The 27,732-nt window shown below is 33.1% G+C and overlaps 1 protein-coding gene across 1 annotated transcript in view; it reads left to right on the plus strand.

Moving 5' to 3' along the window:
- LOC143237452 (protein dachsous-like) overlaps window positions 1–27,732 on the plus strand; it is a 137,913-nt gene that overhangs the window by 93,180 nt on the left and 17,001 nt on the right. The window contains 5 exon segments of the mRNA XM_076476716.1: window positions 2,682–3,549; window positions 3,552–3,685; window positions 12,404–12,643; window positions 23,232–23,576; window positions 25,180–25,549. Of these exon segments, the coding sequence (XP_076332831.1) occupies window positions 2,682–3,549; window positions 3,552–3,685; window positions 12,404–12,643; window positions 23,232–23,576; window positions 25,180–25,549 (1,957 nt within the window).

The following is a 27,732-nucleotide window of genomic DNA, read 5'->3' on the forward strand; positions in this document are numbered from 1 at the left end:
TGTAAAATATTTTCTCAACCCAAACGAGCCGTTTTTGCATATATATTTTTCTACAAGTGGGTTGCCTCGACATCACTGATTATTATTTCATCACAGCTCGCTTATGTTTCATCCAGCGTGTGATAAAACTCAGCTTTACAGATAAAGTAAGAAGAGAAGGACGTATGTCTGAGATTTTTGGTAGAATATTAAATAAACTTCGCCATGATGTTAAAATAATATAAATTTCTGTTCTCATCCAAACAGCTGTGACAGCATCATTGATTGGGACGTTGAAATAGAGAAAGATTGGACATCAAAACTAAAATATCGTCATATGTAATATGTATATTATGCAGTTTTATATTATATTAGAAACGTTCTTAAGGTCGGGGGGTCTGTATTTCAATTGGAATTGATAAGCTGGTAACGTGACAAACGTAGGTATATAGAGGTTGGATATTCTTTGTTAAAACGATTTTTGGAGCGTCACTACGTCATTAACGTCTATGTTGTTACGTCCGATTTTTGCTGTTGACCTTTGTGTTTGTGGACCTTCACTTGTTACAATACGCCACACTTTATTTGTCATGGCTGGCGTACGACGTGCTGCTGCTTTCTCTAGATGGTCTCGGTATCCCAACTTTTCCAACGCCGTTAAGTTAAAGGGGTATCCAAGCTTTTACTGTCCAAATTTCCAAACTTAAAACACCTTCATTAACTGAGCGTATGACTATTTTGCTTTGGAAAAGGCTGTTACGCTCATTTCTCGAAAGCAATCAGTTTTTGATTGTATCACACTACCAATGAACGCCAAACAATGTCAACATGTAATTCTGATGCATATTGTTCTATCACGACTTTACGTCGGCTGCAACTATCACATGAGTTGCATAAGAAGGCTGTTCAAAAAATACGCGGACTGACGTCATAAAACAAAATGTACTTTATTTAGAAGTTACAGGTCTGGGACCCCTTCAAAGTACTCTCCTCCCCAACGCACACACTTATCCCAACGGTGTTTCCAATTGTTGAAACAGTCCTGGTACGCTTCTTTTGTAATGTCCTCCAGCTCCTTCGTCGCATTTGCCTTAATCTCGGGAATCGTCTCAAATCTTCTTCCTTTCAAGGATCTTTTGAGTTTGGGGAACAAGAAAAAATCGCAAGGAGCAAGGTCAGGTGAGTAGGGGTGGGTGGGGAAGAACAGTGATCGAGTGTTTGGCCAAAAACTCACGAGTTCTGAGGCACAAATTTCGCAGCAACGCGGTGCATCTTCAATTTTTCGGTCAAAATCTCGTAACAAGATCCAACTGATATCCCACACTCTTCAGCAAGCTCCCTGACAGTCAGACGTCGATTTGCCCGCACCAGGGTGTTGAATTTGTCGACGTGTGGGTCGTCAGTTGACGTGGAAGGACGTCCAGGACGCTCATCATCTTCAATGGACTGTCGGCCATCTCTAAAACGTTCATGCCACTTGAAACATGCCGTACGCTTCATAGCAACATCACCGTAAGCCGTGTTAAGCATAGCAAAAGTTTCAGTCGCAGATTTTCCAAGTTTAACACAAAATTTCACAGCAAGTCGTTGCTCCTTCAGGTCATTCATTCTGAAATCCGCCAAACGAAAAAATCGCACTTCACTTAAAACCGCGTAGCTAATACACAAATAAAGATATCTGCAATCGGGAAATGGCGTCGTAATCAGATGATCTGTGCGAACCTAGCGACATCAAGCGGATTCCCCTGGAACCAACTGGAGCCGCGCAATTCAAACAGTCCGCGTATTTTTTGAACAGACCTCGTATGAATCCTCATATACTAAGTCCCTTGTATGAGGACTGTTAATATAGTTCACAAGTTACCAGTGTTTTTGTATAAAACATGATATTCGTGCCATATCTAAAAATAACTTTAAAAGAAGTTTTTAACTAAGTCTAAAGATTTGATACCTCGACCTTGAGCAAATAAATGTCATTTATAGCATAAAATATAATTATGGAAAACGGATTGGTATTTATAAACACAAAATACCGCCCACCTCCTCTTATGGTGAAATAAAACTGAATGTTTGTAGAAAAGAAATAATTCAATAGAATAAAATTATACTTGTTGAAAATGAACGAAACACTACAAGCATCACATATTACAACAAAATATTTCTAGGCTAAAACACGGCTTCAATAGCAATTATCATAAAATACATTTCAGTGAATTGTAGGATAAAATTCTTCCGTCTTAGTATTGTGTCTCACTTGCTTTAAATGCACTGAGTTATGAGTTGATTATATTTACTTGTAATAAATCACTCATTTGATCTTGATATATTTACAATAACAGTTCCCCCTTTGAAGATCCAGTTTAATTGTATGTAAGTGTAAATAATGTGTGCTTTGATATGTAATTTTCTTTATACTTAATGGCTAGTTTAATGATATAACGCACTATCTTTGGTACATTTATATTCCTTTGACATGACTTTTACAATCACTTCATGTTGAATCTATAATAGACAAATTAAGAAGAATGGGGAGAAAACTTGTAATTTGTTATAATGAATTTTAATCATTGTTGCAATTATTAATCTCCCAACAGAGTGTAAATCTTCTGTAACAGGTGTATCGTGTTTGATAAAACGATTACAGTTATACAAACGGGTAATTTGAAATATATTAACGATATAATTTTTAATATTTTTATCAGGCACTGAAAAAAATGATGGTTCATCTCTATTTGCAATCCATCAAAAACGAGGTGTCATCACAACAAAAGTTATATTGGATCATGAGGAACAGAATGAATACGTGCTTACAATAGTGGCTCGTGACAATGGAATACCTACTCTGGAGGCCCAACTTCAACTTTTGATTAAGGTAGTAGATCTCAACGACAACAGACCAACCTTTCCAACATCCACCTTAACTTTCCGTATTTCTGAAAACTTACCTATCGGCGAAGAAGTAGGATTAGTGCAAGCTGTAGACCAGGACGGTGGTGAAAATGGGCGAGTTACTTATTCTATTATTAGCGGAAATCTGTATGGCATATTCGACATTAGCAAAACAACTGGAGCGCTATTTACTGTTGGTGAAGTGGACTATGAAATGTCATCTGAATACACACTACAGGTGAAGGCACTAGACAGTAGCACAATAAATCCTCGCAGCAGTGTGATGAGTGTTAAAGTATATATTACAGACATAAATGACTGCATTCCAAAGTTTAAAACAGATCCCATCATATTTTCTGTCCCAGAAAGCATTGAAGAAGGCACACTGATATGGAATTTTAGTGCTTTAGATGAAGATAGTGGAGTCAATGGTCAGTTAAAATATGCCATTAGTCACCAGTCACCTATGAGCATTTTTAAAGTGGACAGCAACACTGGGGCTTTGACCCTCACGAAGAAACTTGACTATGAGTCGTTTCCTGAATTCACAATTATTATAACTGCAACAGATCAAGCGAAAGAAATCGAAAAGCGCCTTTCAACTAGTGCTACTTGTAAAGTTATTGTTGAAGATGAAAATGATAACAGTCCTATCTTTCAAACACGCAATCGCGTTGATGTTTTGAAGATGAACCAATAGGTTTTCCTATCTTACACATTGTCGCAACGGATGCTGATTCAAGGGATAACGGTCGGGTTACATATGTGATTTCCAGTGGTAATGAAAATGGGAATTTTGCAGTAGACTATGAAACAGGTAGGTTTCTTAGCTTGAAAGGTAAACTTATAAGCATATACTTCTAACAGTTGAAAACAAATTATTAACTCTCTCTATATATTAGTCTATGGTGAAAGTAATAAAACAGTGGAAACACAAGGTTATTTCTTTGTCACGATAAACAATGATATTTTTTAAGCCAACCAGTTTCATTAGACAAAAAAAAAAAAACGAAATAAATCGTAACTGTTTCTTTTAGTTTCGTTCATTTCTTTTATTCTTTGTTTTCAAAGTTATTAAAGAAAATATTTATTACACTTATATATAAACATGTTCATGAGTGTAGGAAAAATCATAACAGCGAGAAAGTTTACTCTTATGTTATTACTATGTAATAGATAATATAATATACGACGTTATCATGAATAAAGATATTTCAAACGTGAATAAATAATTCAATAAAACGAAGTTCTTTCTGAACAGTGGTCTCCTGATAGGACAGCGATAAAGCTATAGTTTTAAACGCTAAAATCAGAGGTTCGATTCCCCTCGGTAAACACAACAAGTAGCCAGCCTGTTATGGCTTTACTATAAGACACACGTACTACATAGCAAAAATTGATTTTTAGTATTACGAATACGCAATGTTTTCTATTGTAAACGAATAAAATTGGAATTTAAAGTGTTGGATTATTACAAAAGACACGTTGTCTTAACATAAATATATATTATTCATAAGCTCTCTGGTCATGATTTAGACCACTTTCTTTTAACTTTCCTGCAAGTGAAATACATTTTGCCAATTTCTGTATATGTATAATACGTTGATGTTACTAAATATATATATTTTTTACATTTTAAACATAAGAACATAGTTTTATTTAACATCAATAAAATATAAATACCAGTGTCTTAGTTTACAGGGCTTTTCCACGTTCTGGCAATGTTTTTTATCTGGTATTATATATGCGCATACGACGTAATAATGAATATTTTAAAAAAAACGTTAATATACCAAGCGAAATAAATAGAGCTTTATGACTTAAATTTTCTTTTTAACTTGAAATTTTGTTGCTAACATAGACAGACAGAAAACACAATTAAACGTTTGTTTTGAATTAAAATTGTTGTGATAACGATACAAAATGAGTAGCTTATAATCGATCAAAGTTTTGATTAAAAGCTGCAATTACGTGATTTAGGCTACAGGATATATATATATATATATACATATATATCGATAACAAAAACATTGCTAGATGGAAAACGACAACTTATGAAACAAAAAGCCTATGGATGTAAAGTCTAGGTACCAGACAACCAAGACAAATTAGAAGAAAGAAATAAGTTAACCTTGTTGTCTACTATAACTTTTGTAGTATGTTAATATCATTATAAGGTGTGCAACATTGTGCAAGCTGTAACTCTTATTTTTATCACAGCTTTTACATTTATATTTGCATGCTTGGTATGAGCTAAGGTTGTTTCTTCTGACTTATATGTTTAATTCAGCGATGACGATACAGAAAACAGTATGAACACCGTTAAACATCTTATTATCAAGACACACAACAGTGTTTCTTTCGACCCAAAAAACCAATCTGCAGGATACACTGTATTAATAACAGGAGTGATAGTTCAGCAATATTCAACCTTCTGTTGCTTGAACTGTGGTTATCCAAACTATGACACATTTTCAGAGGATATGTTATATTAGACTCTTACCACATTTTGAGGCAACCCGTTAAGGAATACCCGAGATAATTCCAGTTTTGACTGAGTTACATCCGGGTTTCTTTTCCTCTTCTTCTTCTCACCAAAAATACGGAAACTATATTTGGTAGAAAAAATATAGTTAATTTTAATAGAATTTTTTGTTAAATATGGCACACTGATAGGCCTTTACAACCTACTATTAGGAGTCTCATTTAGTGTTATATAAGCAACATATGCAGAGTTATTTTACAAAAAACATTCACATTTAGCAAAAACATTTCCGCACGCCTACCCAAACATTTACCTGAGCTATCGGTCTAATATTTTTACTACAGCTCCACCTAAGAGTACAAGCGGAGAGTGTTTAGTTTTTATGTCATTCAGATGAAAGACGACTGATGCAGAGCAGCAAAATTATAAGTTGAAAGGAAATTACGTTAGCAGTTTCTAGCTCAGCTTTTTAAAAGAATCATGCAGTTGACAGTTATTATTGATTATTCATTGTCAACGTTTCAATATAAATTTACTACATTTTATGAAATTTTCCTAAATAAAGAGCTTTTAGCGTCACGCGATATTAGTTTAAGCAATTAACATAAATAATAATTCTTGATACGGCTGTATCGATTGTGTAATAACAAGAAACTATTATTCTAAATTCCTTGGTGTTAATGTAAAGGAAGGTATTAACACTGTTTTAGAGAGGAAAACTAGAACCATATATCTTAAAGAATCTGGTTTATTCTGAAAAGTACAAGTCTGTTACGAATAATGAAGGTTGCGGTCCTTAGCTAATGGTGGTTACTATCAAGTGTCTTTCTCCACATCTGTGGTTTATTGGTGTGTAGAGACAAAACGTCATGATATGTAGTCAGAAACACTTTAGGGTGCGACTTAAAGGGATGAAATCAAAGTTATAGGCCAAACTAGTAGCTACACTTATTGCGTTGATAATACTTTTACAGCAAATATTCATTCATCACTTAGATGAGCTGTGTATTTTGTTTTACCCACCATTATACCCCAACTATGATTAGGTTTATTTTATAACTTTGTGTTTTTTTCTCAGTGACAATATTTTTGTGATAGGTACCATAACACTTTTTTTTAAACCAAACATAGCATATTCAGTGTTACATATCACAGCTTAATATCACTAATTGTAGCTGTTATCAGTGAAATTATGAACTAGTCAACGTTGTGTGTGTGTGTTTGTGTGTGTAGGTTTTCTTATAGCAAAGCCACATTGGTCTATCTGCTGTGTCTACCGAGGGAAATCAAATCCCTGATTTCAGCGTTGCAAATCCGAAGACTTATTGCTGTCCCAGCGGGGGACGACTAATATTATACTGTATTTCATGTGTAGATTTTACTGCACAGTTTTTTGGAAAAGAATGATTTTAGTCTTCACATCATGCAACTGTTAGGGCTAATTCAGAAACGTGATTTGTATGCAACTTAAAGATATTTTTTATCATTAATGTAATAGTGTAATATGCAGAGTGCTTCAGGTTCAATCATATCTTAGAACTCGCTTTTTAAATATTTTGTTATCATTTTTGCGAGTGAAAGTTCATTTTGAAAACATAAATAAAAATTTAATATAAATCATACAAAGGTCACAGTGACGCACTCTCTATTTATTTTGTTGTTGACAAACAAGCGAAGTATGAATGTCGTGTAATGTATTTCAAAAATCATTGCATTTGTTGGAAAAAGTGGCAAGGGACAACAAATGAGAGAAGTCTCACTTTTACCTTACTTTAACGTTTTATTCTTCTTATTGTATGATAGATATTTAATTTTCCCCATATGTGTAAACTAAGATTGTTTCAACCTTCGTGTTAAAAAGTGGAAAGCGCTTATATATGATGCAGTTAAGGTGCGCCAATCCCTTAAACAGTAAAATTATCCGTGCTGCACATTGGTAGTTCTTCGCCATTTTGTATAAAGAATTTCACTTTCGGAAATGCCATTCTTCTGGATGTATATACGTATTGATTTAAGGCGAAGGTTAATTATCTTTTTTTTTTATTTTTGACTGATATTGTATATATTACTGTAAGCTATATTTTTAATGTTGTAATTTAAATGTTAGATGCGGGTCTTAATTATGTTGTTAAGATCAGAATGTTTAATAAGATTAACCTAGAACATTTAGAAATGTCTAAGAGTGCGATGTAAAGTGTTCTAGCACATCAGAAACTAGATTATAAATGCGAGACAGTTGTGAATTGTAGAGGTTTTTTTTCAAGATACAGAGCAGAATCAGTGAGTACATTTGCGAGAAGTATTTCGGATCTGTGTTTACTATTATGAGTTTGAGTTACGTTGTACAGTTAAGTTGTTATGTTTTACATATGTTATCGTCACTTATAATATAATACTACATGTTAAGCCAAAGTACAATTGTTTGAGCTTGTACAAACGTTAAAGGACGAAATGTATTATTGTCATGTAGACTGAACTTGATTTATTTACACCAGATAATATACATATAAAACAACCAACAAAAAAACGATGTTACAACAAGATGTTCTTATTATAGGTTTTTCTTCTCTACAATAATCTCGTTTGACCCTAGAAACGTGTGCTGGGTCGTAACATTTATACATTCCCTTTAAACCTGATATTAAGTAAAGCTTTCAAAGATAATAATTTATACAGCTACATACATAAATTAATTCATTTGGCATTCATTGATCGATCTAAAGATAAGATTAAGCAAATTATGTGTTTGATCAACAGATACAAGCTTTCGTTCTGACGTAAATATTACATTCTAATTGAAGATTTGGAGTGTAAGTACAAATTCCAAGAAATGTTTATATGATTTGTGTTGTTACATGTATGTATATATATATATAAATATGCAATTTGGGCTGAAGTTACCTTACATAGGTATTCCTTATATTAATTGTAAAGATCAGCCCAGTGCTACAGCAATATGTCTGCGATCTTACAACGTTAGAAACCTAGTGTCGATACCTGTGATGGACAGAGCACAGATTGCTCTTTAAATAGTTTCTGGTTAACTATAAAATACAAAGCTCAAAATAAACAAATATATATGATGAAAAACAAAGCTCCAATACTATTAATTACATTAACTGTTAACAGCCGACTAATACCAGCATTGTAAAACAATAATAAACTTAATATAAAATAAGTATTAATGAAATTTTGTTAGTTCCCATTGTCAGTCATTGTTGTCACCTTAATGTCATGGTGACAATTAGAAGTGACAATGAGAAATCTACCATAATATTTTTAATGCTTGTTGTATATATATAACATAAACATACACTTATACTCTAACTCTTAGGTGATGACAGAAATTCGTTCATTGAAATCTTGTTACAGCTCCTAAACCACGAGAAAAGAAACAGAATATTTCCTTGTAAAATATTTGCAGCAAACCTTAAGATAAATAGGAGGAACAAGCAATCTTAATATAACAGTATTTTGTACTTTTTGTTCAAATGTGATGTACTTTACGAATACTTCTAGAAGAAGAAAAAACACTGCTATCATAAAAAGTGCATAACTACAGACAAGGTCATTGAGCTTGGCAATTAACCAGATGAACCAATAATAAATGATTTGAACACACCCTTTCTAGCATTTCGATGTCTTCTAGTTAATGCCTTTAACACACAGGCACAAAGCTATTCGATGAGCCGTCTATACTCTGCCAACCGCAAGTATCGAAACTAGAGTTTTGATGTTATTATCCCTCAGAGTCATTTATTCGAGAAATTTGAGAAGAACATACTAATACGTCAACCAAACTACGTCTGTTCTACTCAATGCTAACGAAGCCTTTTGTTCAATATCAGGGCTCATTAGACCAGCTGAGATACGACAGACACAGTAGTTGTCGGGAGGCTATTTATAGGATCAGCTACAAAAACAACCGTTTTCTATGAACATGTATATATAAACCACATCTTTTCTTTTTTTCAAACATGTTCACACGAGAATGAATTTGCCTTTGACCCATATACATACGAGCTATAGATGGAGTATACGTCTCGTGAAAGGAAGTTATCTACATTCGTGATTTAAAAAAGGCTATCGTAGGACAAGAAAAGTTGCTTCCCTTATGTGTAATTTTTAAACAAATCAATAATGTCCATAAAAAATTGCAAAATTGAAAATTTTAATATATCTCCTATAAATTTAATGAACTTTAACGCCAAATTTGATGAACGTCCATCTAAAAATGGGCAAAGTAGTAATAAGAAAAGCAAAATGCCCATAAAAACCTGCAAAACGCAAAATACACATTGAAAATTTGTATGCACTCTCGCATGGACCTAATAAACCACTATACCAGATTTGGTAAAGATCCATTATACCATTCGAAATAGTTGCATGTAACAGACTACTATAACTTCCTACTATATGGGTAAACATATGGTTTCTATATATTTTTAAAACACAGTGTTTAGTTATAGTACACCAACCATGAGAACTTATGACTGAAACCAAAGAGGAATTTATACTAAAGTATCAATAACATGAACAAATGAAAGAAAACACAAACATGTAATATTGTAGATTAGTAGATTTGGTGTTGTTGATATAAACATAATTGCGCTATTAATATAGTTAATTTTATTATTTATATTTGATATATTATAACATATGTTTATAAATAAATTATCTGACGAAAAATTAATTATGAGCTTTTATTTTCTGAAAATGGTCTTCCTACATTCCTTAGTGTGTTACTTTAGTCTTTGTTTGGATTTCAGTTTCAAATGTATATGAAAAATTACTTTTCCTGGGAACATAATTATTAAAAAGCTTTCCTTAAAAATGTGTGATATATTATTTGAGTTGCCGTACAATATTAGTGCAGGAAACATTTTGTTTTTCCTTGTATATTTCATATTAATATAGAATATTAAAATAAAACAATCCATATACCCAAACAGTGCTACATGAACTTTGAGTGTCAAATCCTGAATTAGCCAACGATATAACATATTTCATGCTCACAAGCTAACAAGGACAATTTACTTGCTGTTCCTCACTTTTATAACTATGCGATAGATATTGAATTTTTACTCCCACATGTAAACTAAGATTGTTTCAAACTACGTATTAAAAGTAGAACAGCGCTTCTGGCTGATGTAGTGAAGGTGCGCCAATTCCATAAACAGCAAAACTATTCGTGATGTATATACAATTTTTGGAAGTTCCTCTATATGTGTACAAATATACACACACACACATTTTCTCAAGCATTGACTAATTCTGCTCTCTCTTCAGAAAGCATCTCTGCAGTTGACAACTAACTCTCTTTTGAAATCTAGCTTTGAATGTGCAGGAACGCTTTACGTCACATCCTTAGAAATTTCTAGATATTCTAGGCCACTATTATTAAATCTTCTGATATTAACCACATCATTATGATAAAGAGTGGGCAGTTAGGGCTGGACATAAGAAAGCACAGTGTAGGGACCTTTACCCTTTTTGATTTACTTCAATGATTTAGATAAAGGAATGGTCAATAAATTATTTCAATTTGCTCAAGATATTGTAGTATTGGTTGTTACTAACTATGAGGATAATGCTGCTACTTTTCAAAAGAATTAGATTATTTTGCGAGTTAGACGAATAACTTTTAACATGTTGTTGTGCAAAACGTCTACCAAACTATATTTACATCCGACTTTTGTTTAAACCCGCTGCAATGAAATGCGCGCGCATTTTCAGGACAGAGAAAGCTGGGTATTATACAAGACTACCAAAAACCCGTAAAACGTTTAAGGCCATATAAGTATCTCTATTGCAATAACACTTCTTTAATTACAGAATTTCTAGAATATTGCAAGAGAATCTAATGGCAGACTGGCAGGCTACTTACTCTGCTCTCTCAGAAACTTTCTATGTTTTTCAACGTTCCACTTCACCCAATTAGAACACCGTAGACCAATTTCTTGATCTCACTTTGGAGCTTTCCTCCCGTCTTTTTGCCAGTCCTACACGTTTGTTGTTGGCGATATATTTGAAATGAAAGGGGAGTTTCCTCATTTTAAAATCGTTGTCAGTTGCCAAATAATTGGACAAGGAATATTGGCATATTTATAAACTGAACATCATGGATTTTGACCGTGGCAAGCCAGCATGGCCAATGTCCCATATTAAAAATATTTATGTAGAATATATAACAAAGCATCTAACAGATTATGCAGATTTAGTTACAGATTAACATAACATAAATAAATTGTGTATTTAAAACTAATTTTACATTTTTCTGTACACCTTATGGCTACAAAATTATAATTTACAGTAACATTGATTCATTACATACGTGATTTGCCTTTTTATTAGTATTATTTATAAATTGTTAATTAACTTAACGTTGATCATTTACGTTGAAACATGAACTTTACGCAAAAATTAGTATTTACCCAAATGGTATTTTGTATGTACGTTATTTATATTCAGAAAGTTTAGTGGAACAGGGTTAGTAAACTGTGTTTAGTATGTAATTAGAATATGTATATATACATACAAAAGACCGACACAACATTTGCTGTCAATTTAATATTTTTATTGAAACAGTACTTCTGTAAATACAGAACTTGATACAATAATACAAAATATTTTAGTCGCTGACACTGAAATCCAAGATTCCACATATTGTAAGTCTAACATTAGTGAAGCCTTTATTGAGTACAGCGTACGTACAATAAAAATATAAATAATGTAACTTGTTTGCGTTTCTTTTGTCTTTGTTTTGCATTACATTTGTGAAATATTAGGTTGGAATGAAATGACACAATAAAATACCTAGACTGATTAACCCTTTATGTTTAATTATATTTTAAGCCATAATATGTTGTTGTTTTAAGATCAAACAATACGCACTAGTCAAGACAAGTGCGTATTGTCTAACTCGCAACTATAGCGCCTAAAATTAAAAGTAAAAACAAAAAAAGTTTATATAAAGTTTTAATTACCTTTTTTATGTTAGTACCTGTGTAATTTGACTTGGCATAAAAACATAATCTTTTCTTATTTCAGGATTATTGTCAATAGCCAAATCGTTGGACAGAGAACATCGTCACTTTTATGAACTTAACATCACAGCTTTTGACCATGGCAAGCCAGCAAGGTCAACATCCCAGGTTATAAATATTCATGTAGAAGATATAAACGATAATCCACCACAGTTTCGTCAACATATTTACAAGGCAAGAGTATCAGAAGGATCACCAATTGGAACATCTGTGATTAAAGTAGAAGCGTTTGACAAAGACTTAGGTAGATTTAAGTTATTTGTTTTCTTTGAAGAACTTTTATAATTAATTAAGTTAAATGTCTTACGTATAATGGCCCGGCATGGCCAAGCGCGTAAGGCGCGCCACTCGTATTCCGAGGGTCGCGGGTTCGCGCCCGCGTCGCGCTAAACATGCTCGCCCTCCCAGCCGTGGGGGGCGTTATAATGTGACGGTCAATCCCACTTTTCGTTGGTAAAAGAGTAGCCCAAGAGTTGGCGGTGGGTGGTGATGACTAGCTGCCTTCCCTCTAGTCTTACACTGCTAAATTAGGGACGGCTAGCACAGATAGCCCTCGAGTAGTTTTGTGCGAAATTCCAAAACAAACAAACAAACTTACGTATAAAAACAAAGCATCTAATAGACCATGGAAAGTTAAGTTACAGCCGAGCATAAAAAAATTATGTTTATTTTGCATTTTTCTCCATACCTTAAGGTTTCCAAATGTATCATAAACCACGATAATTATTTATAACTGGATCATAAAAAAATTGCATTAAACACTAACAGAACATCTGGGCCAAAAACACCTCAAAATTTTATTTGAAAATGCTGATTTTCTACTGGTAAAATTTTATGTGTTTAGTGGAGATTGTCTTACTTTAGGAAAATAACTGCACATCACACAGAAACTATAAGTGTTTACTATATTCTCATAAAAATGTCTATGACAAATTCAAGGTGCAGCATAACACTTCTCGATTTAGAGTAATCGGATAACAACTGTATATGATCTTGAGATGTATGAGCAAGCTACTAGTTATATTTATTATCATTACCTTGTATAATTAGTACTGTATCAAGATAGGGATTTGTAGTTTCAGTATATAATGTCTACAATATCAACAGTTTTGTTACCTTAATTTTTTACAATCTCTGCAGGTTTTTAAATTCCTTATTTTTTATTTAATTTATCTTGTTATTAGTGAATTGAAACAATGAATTTAAAAAGTGATCTGGGACAGACTTAGGAAATATTTAAAGACACATTTCTGTCAGTCCAAGATGAGCATACATCTAAAAAGAGGAAAATGATAATGGGTAAAATCAAGCCTAATTGACTTACTAAAAACATAAAATATTTCCAAAATGAGGGTTAAATTGTATGGACATAAAAGTAAATTGACAGGTAGGATAGGAAACTTGTAAGACTATAGGGATTTGGTTAAAAATATATTAGGAAATCTAAAAGAGCTTATGAGAAATAATTAGTTGATAATGCTAAAATAACAGCAAAGAGTTTTTTTAGGAATGTTAAAGATAAGTAATAGACAGGTGCCCAAGGACTGGAGAGTTCTTATATGAAACTCCTATTTTTAAAGAGGTATTAAGAGTGGTTCTAGAAATTATATGGCATTTAGTCATACTTCTGTATTGAGAAAAATTGTGATGGGTCTGATAGAAGAAGCTTTAAAAGTGAAATTTAAGGAAGGTACCGAGTATTCAACAAAAGGAAACATTATCTTACTAATTTTTTTTGTAAGAATGTTATGTGTTACCTTAATGAGGAAAAAGGTTTAAACTAATGTACTTTGATTTTTGAAAACCTTTTGACAAGTTATCACTCAAAACGTTAGGTACAAAATCTGTAGGTGTTAGCAAGAAATTAGTTAACTGGATTGTATGGTGATTTTATGGGAGAAAGCAAGAAACTGTATCTTTGTAACTAGTGCAATACTTTAGAAGCCTGTGCTTAGGACTTTGTGCTTTCTTGTGTACTTTAATGATACTGACAAGGGAACAATTGGTAAATTAGTAAATCTTGCTGATATCATTAAACTCTTGAGTAGTTCTAGCTGTATTGAGTTTTTTAGATGTAGCAGAATGATTGAAGTCAATTGTTAAGTTGAACAAGCATTTGGAGAATTAACTTTAATTATAGTAATGGCAAGGTAATTAATTTGGATTATCATAATTTGGGTTATGCTTAAAATAGATTGGAACCAACTCAACAGCATAACTGAAGAAAAGAATCTTGGTGTAGTAGGGAATAAGTCATTCAACAAGTTATTGAAGCAGTGTTCTGTTAGTAGTTGTTAAACCAATAATATTTTAGAGTGCATTTTTAAACATATTGATTACAAATCAAAAGAGATAACTATTTCTTACTAGTCAGACCTCACATGGATTGCTGGATGAATATGTAAACATTAATAGTAATTTTTACACACATTAAAGGTATGCAAAATGTTATGATATGTGTAAAGTCTTAGAAAAGTGATAAAGAAAGGCTTTCTGATAATTAGGAGATAACTGAGTTACTAAATTCTACTTTTCTGTAGTTTTAACAGTTAAAAAGTTTGAGCAGTGTTCCATATAATGAATAAACTGTTAGAGGGGAAAAATGATTGAATGAGATGATCACATCAGTTCTGAGGTTAAGAAAAATATTGTGAAATTTAAAGAATGAAAAGGGTACTAAAGTTGGTTAAATATTGGATATGTGACCCAATTGACAGTAGTTTTTATAAGTCCTTGATTAATAAGCTGGTGCCAAAGGATTGGAAATTGGTTAAAGTTACTCCTACTATTTGTTTTCTTAAGAAAAGTGATAAAATTGATCGGATAATTAAAGGACCATTAATTAATTTTACATCCATGGTGGGAAAAGTGTTTAAAAGTATGATAAAACATGATATGTAAAATTATTTAACAAAGTTTAAAGATTTCTTGGATATTCAACGTGGTTTCATTAGGGGAAAATCTTTCATCACTGACTTTTTGACACTCTATGAAAATTTAATGTTTAAGTTGATAAGGATAAATGTGTGGATTTTGAATATCAAGGTTTTCAGAAAATATTTGACAAGGTGCTACAGACAAAGCTTATAAAAGATGACCTTGATGGGTGTGTGGGGTAATTGTTGTTATAAGCTGGGGAGGAATAACTCACTGTTCATTCTTTTGCTCTTATTTTATTTACTTAAGTGACACAGAGAGAGGAATAGTCATATAAATTGCTTATATTTTTTAAGACATTAAGGTACTGGGTGATGCTGGTTTTGAGGATAATGCTGCTGTTTTCCAAAAAAAAAATAATTACTTCATGAATTGGTTGAATAACTGACAGATGGCTTTCAATTTCAATGAATGCCAGGTAATGCATGTGGGTTTTCATAATTTAAATTTTAAGTGTAATTTTGATGGGAATAACCTGAGGTTATGTAAGAAACGGGCCTTGATGTTCTGGTTAATCAGTCTCTTAAACCATTCAAGCAGTGTGCTGTTGCTAGTGGAAAGGCAAATTAGGATTATGGATTGTATTTATAAAAATGCTAAATGTAACTTTAAAGTAGGTTATAATTTTGTTGTATGGGTCACTTGTTAGCCTTCATTTGGAGTATTGTGTTCACCTTAAGAAAGACATTGAATTATTGTAAAGGGTTTAAAAGAAGGCAGCTGGGATGACATCAATGATAGATCAAGCTCTCTGAAGATGTTTTTTCTTGGAAGAAAAAGAAGAGTTTGTAGATTAAAGAAGAAGTTGGAAATTATCATAATTAATGTAGAGGCAATAAATAAAGAAAAGTGTAAAATGTGAGAAATAGCAACAGGATTTCAAGAGGATCTTAAACTTTTACATGCAAGGATTGCATTAACTGACAATAACTTTCAGGAAGTTAAAGTACGATTAGAGCTAAACAAAGTGCATTTAATTATAATGAGCCTATTCTACTGAGCAACAAATTACAACCCTTGGCTTCTACAGATGAGGAACTACTGGAGGGAAGGAGAACAAAAGGATAAAAGGGTTTGGATGATAAGAAAGTTATAGGTGATTCCTTGATAAGGCATGTGGATAGAATATTCTGTGGGGTAAATAAGGAGCAAATAATCAGATTGTGCTACCCAGGTGCACAGGTAGAAGCTATAACTGACAGAGCAGGAGATATAATTAAAAGGGCTAGCAGAAGTGAAGTTTTTGTGGTACATGTAGGGGCTAATGATTTAGGAAAAAGTGGGTCAGAGAAGCTAATAATAAGTATAAGTGGTTGATAATGACATTTATAGAAAAATGCCATAACTTAATTTTGTCAGGAATACTGCTCAAAATTAATTGTGGGGATAAAACTATAAGTAGATCACTAGGGCTAAATGCTAGGTTTAGATAAGTACTTAAAGATGAACAGATTGGCAGGTTGGACTTTTGGGATCAGATCAGTGAAAGAAGGGAGTTTTTTTAAAGGATTGTTTACATCTAAGTAAGTTAGAGGCTGGCATGTTTGTTATAGCTATTAACTCAACTGCAAGGGAAATTTTAAACTAGTACTAAACAGTGGTGAGGGCCAGGAAAAATTAAATGCAAAAATAATAAGAAACAGAGAAAAGGTTTAGCATGGGAAATGAGTATAGAAGCAGTTATAAAGGTAGGCTTGACTGTTACTATTGTAATGTTAGAAATATAAGAAATAAAATAGATGACTTAAAGCAATGGTAGTAATGGAGAATTTTGATATAATGGGAATAAATGAAACATGGTTAAAGTAGATGCTTTTAATGACAAACTTCTTTGAAATATAGGGTTACAGACTATTTAATAAGGATAGAATATAGAGAGGGAGAAGTGACTATATGTGAAATGTGAGTTACATCCTGTTGAAGTTGAGCATGTCAAAGATAATAGCAAGGAGATTGAATGCATTTGTGTGTCTATTAGTGGATATTAATGGAAAAGGCTTTTACTGGGAATATATTAGACCACCAAATGATACTGATGACATTTAGTCAGTTGGGCAAATAAGTGAAAAATAGGTTTTATTATAATAAATGCAAGGTAATGCATTGTATATGATCCATTGCACCCTACTTAATCGAGTTTCTGCTGTTTTTGGGAAATACTTCATCAGATTACCTTACTTTCTTCTGACGTTCATTTCCCTCTCTCTTCTTTCAGGGACCTCTGTATTTCACCTTTTCCTGCTCTCCCACTTTGTATATCAGTGCTTTTTCTGGAGTTATTCTTGTTCTTTTGCTTTCCACTTTACCCAAATATAACACATAGACCATGGAACAGTTCATTTAGGAGCCTTTCTCAGTCTTCTCTTTGAGACATGGAGGACCCAATTTCAAAGCTCTCATGTCTTTTTTTTTCTTCCTGTACAAAATGATTTGTCTTTCTCTTTTTTTTTTAAATAATGTCTCTTCTCTTGAGTCTCTTTTTGTTTTTCAGAGCAGCACATATACCTTCTGTGTATGGACTTTGGTCAATAAGTGCTTTATATCCAGAGACTACTGTATTCCGTGTCTCACTTCTTCTTTTCACATCTCAGTGGCTTATTTGATTCTTCTTCCCATAATGCTATGACTTGTACCTATTTGAAGTCTTCCCATTAGTTCAGCCTTAAGACTAAGGACATAAACTACATTTACAATATTCAGAATTTTATACCCATGGCGAGTCCAAAATAGGTGGCACAGTATGAAATTATACCCTTGATAACAATCAGACCTACAGAGACAAACTCTAACCCAATCACTTTTTGTTTACATTGTGCAGTTATGGATGCCTGCTCCATTTCAAAAGTATCTCTTGAGGAATAGTCTCTATTGATGTCCTTAAGAAGTTGGCTGTTCAGTGAGTTTGCCATCATATTCTGACTCATCTATCTGGTCATCTTATTTTGTTCCATGTCTTCCATTTACCAATGGGGAAGCAACTACTCTTACAGACTGTTTTTTTGTTGTGTTTTTTTTTTACCTATGATCACCAAGTTCAGTGATCAGTATATCATATCTTGGAAGCTTTGATCCTGGTGGCAGAATGACTGTCTCACATAGACCAGATCCTTTCCATAGAGTAGCCTCTCCCTTATTTGTTTTTTTTTCTAGTGGATGTGTTCCCACTTTAAGAGCCCTTTTGTTGCTGTCCTTTCAACACCTAGCTTCCACTCTTTTGATCACCAGTTTTAGCATGAATAATCTAAGCATGGATTGGTTCAAAACCTTTTTCTATGATTTTACTTCTCTTTGACTTATTTTTAGTTCTCCATTTGTGTCTCAGGTTCTCAGATTTCATCAGAACTTTTTTATTACTTTTCATCCTCATTTAGTTATTTTTCCTGATTGTTTAGTTCTTGGGACATTCAAATTTCTTCTCTTTGAATCATTAACCACACCTTCCTTGTACCATCTTTTTTATAAGATACATTTTCTTTTGCCTCTGTCTTGTGAGAGCCACTGCTCTAACATTTTTGATTTGTACATCTCTTCAGACTTTACCATAGGGACAATTTCATATTATTTACTGAGTACTCTTTCTTTCCTCCTTTCCATACTTTAGAGTGCTTGGAATGGTGTTCAGTAGTTTTCTCCAATCAGCCTTCCTTTCCTGTACAATCATTCTGACTCCAGTGATTTCCTTTGTCCTATACAGAATGATCAATGTTATCTCATTTTACTGTCCATTTTCAACTGAATCAATGATGTATTTTATTGCCAAGAGGTTTTCTTCTTCTAGTAAGTTTCTCTGAGCAGTTGGGTTATACATCTCACTTGACTAGCTTATTTTTCTATGGATGATGACACTTTTCATCATCTCACAGCTTCTCTTGTGTCTAGCTGTCAATGTTCTGTGGCTGAAATCTTGCAGGTGAAGATTTAGATGACCCATAATACCACTATATCACATTACTTACACCACTTGGTAGTTCCACATACTTCTGGTTTTTGTTTCTCTCAGTTCACCCTGAATTATTAATTGTTTCTTTCTCTTGCAGGTTTCAAGTAACTTTATTATTTATATTTATTTACAGTATGGAGATGGTGAAACCTATCATGTGATCTCTGATGCCTTATAGGGAATATTTCTCTTTCCCAAAATTTGCATCAAGTAGGAGGTATTAGAAAGTGTTAAGCCTATCTGTTCCTTCTGAGTGCCCATTGTTCAGATGGTATTTTACATAAGACTACTTTTGTAGTATATGTGTGTGTGTGTGTGTATATACATTTTATTACCATTAAGGCTTTCCTTGTGGAAAACAAATAACAGTACCAAGTTTTTGTTTACCGTCTTATCTGACTAGTTTCTGCTGTCTGTTCTCAGTCACACATTATGCAGTCTATGATTGATTTTGGGGCATTATGCAGATGTGGTTATTTCTGTTCAGCCCAACCAACTCTTTGGTGATTTTCAGAACAAGACCCCACCAATTTTTTTTGTAGTGGAGAAAGAAAAAAAAAACTTTCCTTCCCTAGTCACAAGCCATTGAGAAGGTCAATGTAGAAAGTTTGTATAATTTCACTGGTATGAGACAAAGGTGGACACACTCCTTAGTAGGAAGTATAACTGAAATGTTTATCTTGATATGTAGTATAGGCCATCCTATACACTCAAATCAAGAACATTTCCAGTGGTAGACCAGCTGAAAGGGTCTTGTATTGTCCTTGGGATGTGGGTCTAATATAATTCCTCCATGCATCTGATTACTGTGGTACATAATTTTACATAAATGTTACTCCAGTACTGTACAGCTTGACATATTGCTCTAGCCACACTACACTTACATGCTCTGCTGACTGCCTGAGATATTTGAGATGGTCGACTATTCTTTCACATGAACTACCTATGTTATGCTTTAAAACCATGCAGGAAGTTTGTTTTACAGTACTTTCTTGTTCTACCAACTGAAGTTTATTTATTTTCGTGATGTATGAGATTTGTAGGATATTCCTTAAATGAGTTAGAAGGGATCTAAATGATCTTTTCTGTTATTATTTCTTTCTTTTTCTGTTCAGATATAAACCGAAAATTCTACCAACAATGAATTAACTCACAACCTAATAAATAATTATTTTAATTTTCAGTATTTTAAGAAAGAAGATTTATTTCTGCAATGCCACACCAAGATGCCTGTAATAAGTGTGATAAACCTAAATAATAACCGTATAACTTATTAATAATCACAAATTCATTAGACATGTAATGCAAGAAGACAGTTACACAAGTCTTTTCACACATAACTAACAACCTATAATTGCAAATGCTTACAATCAGATACCTGGCATAAATATACACTGCTGGCCAAAATCTTAAGGCCAATGAACATAAAGACAAAATATGCATTTTGCATTGTTAGATCCAACCATATTTGAGTAGAGCTTCAAAAGATGAAAATAAGAAAAGGGAAAATAAAAATAAAAACTTTTTAGCATTTAATAGGGAAAATGTGAACACTATGAAATTAGCCTAAATACTAGCTGGTCAAAAGTTTAAGACCATGCTGAAATGAAGCATTAATTGGTAAACACATAACAAAATTTAGTCATTCATGTTCAAGCATTAGTGTTGTCAACATCTCCCACTGACATCTCCTGTGTTACATTTGGTAAAAAACATGGCAAAGGCTAAAAAGTTGACAGAGTTTGAATGTGGCAGAATTGTCGAGCTGCAAAAGCAAGGTCTCTCTCAACATGCCATTGCTGGTGAGATTAGGTGTAGTAAAACTGCTGTTGCAAATTTCTTAAAAGACCCTGAGGGATATGGAACGAAAATTTCAAGTGGTCGGCCCAAGAAAATTTCACTGGCGTTGAGCAGGAAGATTAAACGGGTTGTTTGGCAAGACACTAGATGATTGTCGATCCAGATTGAGACTCTTACGGATGCAGAATGCATCTCAAGAACAATGAGACAGCATCTACAAGAGAAAGGCTTTAAAAACTGTAAACGTCTTCAAAGGCTACACCTCCTTCCACGTGATGAAACAGCTCGGTTAAACTTTGTTGAGGAGCACCAAACATGCGACATAGAAAAGTGGAAGAAAGTTTTGTTCTCTGATGAGAAAAAATTTAACCTGAATGGTTCAGATGGCTTCCAACATTACTGGCACGATAAGGATATCCCACCGGAGACATTTTCTAAACGACACAGTGAAGGAGGTTCCATCATGATCTGGGATGCCTTGTCCTTCCATGGAACAATGGAGCTTCAGGTTATACAGGGGCATCAAACAGCAGCTGGCTACATTGGCATGTTGAAGAGAGCATTTTTATTGACTGAAGGCCCTCGCTTGTGTGGAAATGACTGGATCTTTCAACAGGACAATGCTGCAATTCACAATGCCCGCAGGACAAAGGACTTTTTCATAGTGAATAACATGATTCTTTTCAACCATCCAGTGTGTTTGCCCAAACTAAACCCCATTGAAAATGTTTGGGGATGGATGGTAAGGGAAGTCTGTAGAAATGGACGTGAATTCCAAACAGTGCATGATGTTCGTGAAGCCATCTTCACCACTTGGAATAACATTCCAGCCAGCCTTCTGCAAACGCTTATATTGACCATGACAAAGTGAATGTTTGAAGTTATTCACAATGACAGCTGTGCAACTCACCATTGATACCTCTTTTTGGGCATTTCCTACCCTGTTTAGGACTTCTTTTTGGTATGGTCTTAAACTTTTGACCAGCTAGTATTTAGACTAATTTCATCGTGTTTAAATTTTCCCTATTAAATGCTAAAAAAGATTATTTTTATTTTCCCTTTTCTTATTTTTATCTTTTGAAGCTCTACTCAAATAGGTGGTTGAGTCTAACAATGCAAAATGCATATTTTTGTCTTTATGTTTTTGGCCAACAGTGTATGTCACAAATTATAAGTAAATGTAAAATTCCAAACTTTTACGTCATTAATCACAAAGATATTTAAATCTCAAAAACTAGAATGCATAGTGGAATTTTATCAATACAAATAAAATGCAGTTATTTGATTGTCATTTTGAAAGTTTCCAAGATGTGGTTTTTGGTAAAAAATTATACTATTACTCATGAAAACTGTTGTAATTTAATTTCTGATGATGGAGTATTGAAATGTAAGTTCTTACACTGTGCAATTTTCTGTTATCTTGCTATATAATGTCTGAAAAAATATATAGCTGGATTAGGAAGGCAATAATATTCAGCTTCATTAGATTAATTCTTTTATGCTAATTTTTAAAGTAGTAGTTCACACAGATAAAATTGTATAAGTATTTTGACTGTGTCTAGTGTCTTACTGATGTTAAAACATTTTAATGTAACTGTAACAGATTAGCAAATGTATGTTCTAATTTGCAGCAATAAACTTGGTTTTAAATAACAGAAACCAACTGATAACTCATAACATTTTTTGCACACTTATATTAGGCATTAACTTTTGTTTCTTACTTCATTACTTTTTCAAAAGAAACTACTATAAAAATGCCTGTAAAATTAATTTACTAAATGCTTTGTTGTTTTATTTTAATGGAATGAGTAAAACTATTTTTGTTTTAGACTTTTTTGTTGATGTCATAAGATTTATAGGATATTTCATGAGAGAGTCAGGAAACAAAGAACTGACTGAGTGGGTGAAATGATCCTTTTGTTATTTTTTGTTGTTGTTCAAGTATAAACTGCAGATTCTACCAATAACAAATTGGCTCACGGCCTGACTAAATGGTTCTTTTGATTGTCAGTAATTGTATTAAGAATCATTAAAGCAATATCTATTCATAGTATGTTTTATTCAGGTGTTTTATAGATATTTTTCAGTGCATACTTGTTTTTTAAGTGAATTTCACTTATTCAATTTTATTTGAATATTTTAAAATGTGGTTTAGGACATAATGGAAACCTGACGTACATAATTCCAAAAGGTATAGCCGATGACAAGTTTACAATCAATGGACAGTCAGGACGAATTGCTACTGCTGGTCTATTGGATCGAGAAGAAAGATCTTATTACTTACTTACAGTTTATGTAAAAGATGGAGCTTTTCCAACATTTTTTGATTCAGCAACAGTTGAAGTTGAGATCCTTGATGTTAATGATCATGCTCCTAATTTTGGGCAATCCTGTTACTCTTTGCAAATTCCAGAAAATAGTGACTTTAGCATCATTCATACAGTGGTGGCTACTGATTTGGATTATGGACAAAATTCTGAGGTTACCTATACTATAAAAGGTGAGAAAGAGTTCCAAGTTATAAAACATTTAGTTTGAAAAAAACAACTAGATATTGAAACTCTGGTGACCATATTACAGAATTTACTAGTGGGAATAAAAAAGATTTAACTTGAAAAAAGATGTTTAATTTTTAGGTAACTTAGCATTTGGTATATTGAAAGAATTTTATGATAATATATGCTATATTTTTTCTAAATAATTACTAATATGTGTTTCAAACAGTTCTTAACCTGGAAACTGTAACAAAGCCATTTTTTTAAAAGATAATTCAAAGTGTTGTGAAGTGCTAAAGCTGTGAGACTTTAGTCATTTTATAAAACTTTGTTGTATTATCCGATATTTTCTTTGCAAAATAACGTTAGTTCTACATTCAAAAGTTTATTTGCTAGCTGGAAATTTGAGAATAGTCAAACATTTGAAGGTTTATCATGCTGCAGTTGAGCAGTGTCACGTATATTTTCTCTTGTTAAAAGAAAATGCTTGACAGTATCAAAATAGTTATGATAACAGTTTTTATCTTTTGAATTTCATATTGTTCATTGCTTAAAAATTATTGTATAAAAACACACAGTATGAAAAACATTATAGGTGTCAACTACTTCCATGCACTGGAGCAGACCATTAGGATAAAACACTGTAGATACATGTAGCTGCTGCACTGCTTTAATAAAAATGTACTGAATGCATAGTGTACAAAGTGTAATAGAAGTCTTATGGTAACATGAAGTCTGAAATATAAAATATATGATGATACTAACAGTCTTATATTATGAAAAAATCTTGCAGTGTAACTGTACATTCACCCCCTCCTCAGTGTTCATGTTTCAATAATCAGAAATGTTGTTAAAAATATTATTGATAATAACACACTCTCTTGTTGCTTTTTATTGTAACTTAAGGTCCATATTTGTGTTAATCCAGCAATTAATGCTACTCTGTTGTATAGTGTGTTTTATTATTATGTTTATGTTGTTTAATCAATCAACAATTTTATATTTTATGAAAGACTATGACTTTTAACCTGCTTAGAATGGTGACTATTAAATAAAAATAATATGGAATGCTTATGTAGCTACAAAAACATGCACGTAAACAACATTTGTTTTTCATATTTAACATAAGTGACTACCATTATATGTGTATATAATATTTTTCGTAAGTTACATGTGAATCTTTTGTTTCTCTCATGTGAATTACCTGTAAAATAAAAGTTTTCAGTCACGTATAAATTAGTAGTTATGGTGAAATCATCAGTAACTTATGCAAACTGGTAATACCAAAGGCCTTAAACTTCATTTGATAATGTGTTTCAAGCCTTTGAAGTTTCAAACCTGCCCTTTGCCTTACAAAAGATATTATTTCTGACCTAACATTCATTCATTATGAAAATATTTTAAAAAAATATTAGCTATGTTAATGGTTTTACTTAAATCATATAAATGAGTCCAAATTTATCCATCTTGCATAATATTTGCTACTTAGACTATAGCAAAAGTTATCATTCAATTTGTTTTGCATTTAGTCATTGTATATTTTATTAAGTACTTACTTCAAAAGGAAACATAGAAAATGAATCAATTATTTTTCATTCTTTATTTAAGATGGAAACATCAACAATAAGTTCACTCTGGATCTTCACACTGGGGAGCTATCTAGTCATCCACTTGACAGGGAAGAAATTTCACAATACCATCTTGTTATTGCTGCTCGAGACAATGGAAAGCAATCTCTTACAGGCTTTTGTAACATTTCCGTTACTGTTTTGGATCAGAATGACAATGATCCTATGTTTAAAAAAAATGAATACCATGCATCAGTTCCTGAGGATGCTTTTTTGAACACCACAGTTGTTATTGTACAAGCTAGTGATCAGGATGAAGGAAGAAACAACAATATCACATACTCCTTAAGCAATGAAACCCTTTCTCTTTTCAAGGTAGATAGTGCAACTGGAGTGATAACAACAACTGGGTAAGATATAAATATGAGAATCAAATGACGTAATGACTTAGCAGACATTTTCTCATATTTTGTAATTCTTTTGCCAAAAGTACTTTCTTCATTCTCTAGAACAAATGTTCTTTTTATTATAATTTTAACTTTTGTTTCCTTTTTTTTCTGGATAGTAACAGGTTTTTCTAAGAATAGTTAAATTAGTGAGTTTGAAGTTAATACTGAGTAAAGATAACTTTGTCTCTTTTCATTAATTTAGGCTTTTTATTCGTAAAATAGTGTACACTGCTAATACTATTATCGTTAGTGTGTGTTAATATTCAACTTTTAGAATATTTTATTTTTATTTATTTAATATGTGTTTTCCTATATATATAACGTAAACGTGAAATTTAAGGGCAACAGTGAACCTGATGGTCTATCTAAACCAGTGATTCTCAACCTGTGTGCCGCGGTGTTTTTAAAACACATTCAACTTTCTTGGGATTTTACAAGCAAGTCAGACACATCAGTTAATAAAAGCTACTATAGAGACACTCTGAAACCTTCCCAAACATTCGATGGTTTTCATTGAACTCGAGCACTGAGAAGTTCATACTTAAATTTCATTCTCGACTGCAACACCTTCTCATTCTGGTGTAAGATTCAGCTACTACGTTGTAGGTAGGAATTTTATATCAACTGCAGTACTTCGTGCTTATGTGTATGAATTAGCTTTATCATTTATTCATGGACAAATATTTAAGTAAGTCTGGTGCTGAAAAGGAGAATGTGTTGAATCAAAAGCAAGGAATCAATTGAATATATCGAATATGGTTTTATCGATTTGGAATCGGAACATTCTCAATTACCATTCTGCCTATTCTGCAATGCAGTTTTATCGAACGAGGCGTTTGTTCCTGGCAAACTGAAGAGACACTTGGAAACAAAACATTCAGCTGTGAAGGATAAACCAAAAGAATACTTCGAGAATCTCGCGGCTCAACAACGTGAACAATCAAGGAAGCTTGTGAACTACATGAAGCTGTCCGAAAAAGGATTGATTGCAATTTATAAGGTTGCTCCATTGTTGGCAAAACGCATGAAAGCGCATACGGAGGCCGAATCAATCATTGCGCCAGCGTTAGCAATCATCGTTGAAACTATACTTGGAACGGATGCCGCCAAAACGGTTAAGCAAGTTCCACTGTCCAATGACAAAATTTTGCGCAGAATTGTAGACTTGTCATCGGATTTGAAGGATCAAGTTTGGGAACACTTCGAAGCGCCTGAAGATGAATTGTCTCTGCTATGGTCTCTTCAAGTTGATGAATCTACTGACGTTAGTGGAAAAGCTAAAGTTCTGGCTTTTGCTCGATTCATAAAAGATGGAAAAATCGTAAACGAATATTTATTTTGTAAATATTTAAAAAGTACTGCGAAAGGCCAAGACATTTTTGAGTTGGTGAATGAAAACATTTTGCTCTTCAAATTACATTGAAATAATTATGTCAGCGTTTGCACCGATGGCTGTCCTTCAATGCAAGGAAAAAAGAAAGGATTTGTCATTCTGGTGCGCCAACAAAATCCGAATATTAGGATTGTTCACTGCATAATTCACAGAGAGGCGCTTGCCTCCAAATCTTTGCCGAAAGATTTGCAGTCTGTTATGAACCAAGTTTTTCAAGTGGTGAATTTCATCAAGTCTCGGCCACTTCAATCTCGACTTTTCTCTCTTCTCTGTGAGGCGATGAATTCAGACTACAAAAGCTACTGTATCATATTGAAGTTCGATAGCTTTCGAAAGAAAAGGTGTTAAATCGTCTTGTCCAACTAAAAGCTGAAGTAATTTCTTTCTTGGAGGTTGAGGAAGCATGTTTTGATTTTTCTTTTGATGATAAGATCTAGTGGCTGAAGGTTCAATTTCTTTCCGACTTGTTTGACAAATTAAATTCTCTGAACTTAAGTCTCCAAGGACCATCTGAAAACATTATTACTGCAACGTTCAAACTGAAGGCTTTTGATAAAAAGGTGACGCTGTGGAAGAATAAGATTTCGAAAGGAGTCCTTGATTGTTTTCCTTCTGTTAACGAATGTCTGTCAAAGAAGAAAACTGTCCCTCAAATTTTGAACACATTAAGCGACCTACAGTCTCCACTAAAACATTACTTCCCGTCACTTGCTGTCGACGAATATAACTGGGTGACCTATCCATTCGGAAT

Source organism: Tachypleus tridentatus, chromosome 13 (genome assembly GCF_004210375.1).
Source record: "Tachypleus tridentatus isolate NWPU-2018 chromosome 13, ASM421037v1, whole genome shotgun sequence".
NCBI classification, from domain to species: domain Eukaryota; kingdom Metazoa; phylum Arthropoda; class Merostomata; order Xiphosura; family Limulidae; genus Tachypleus; species Tachypleus tridentatus.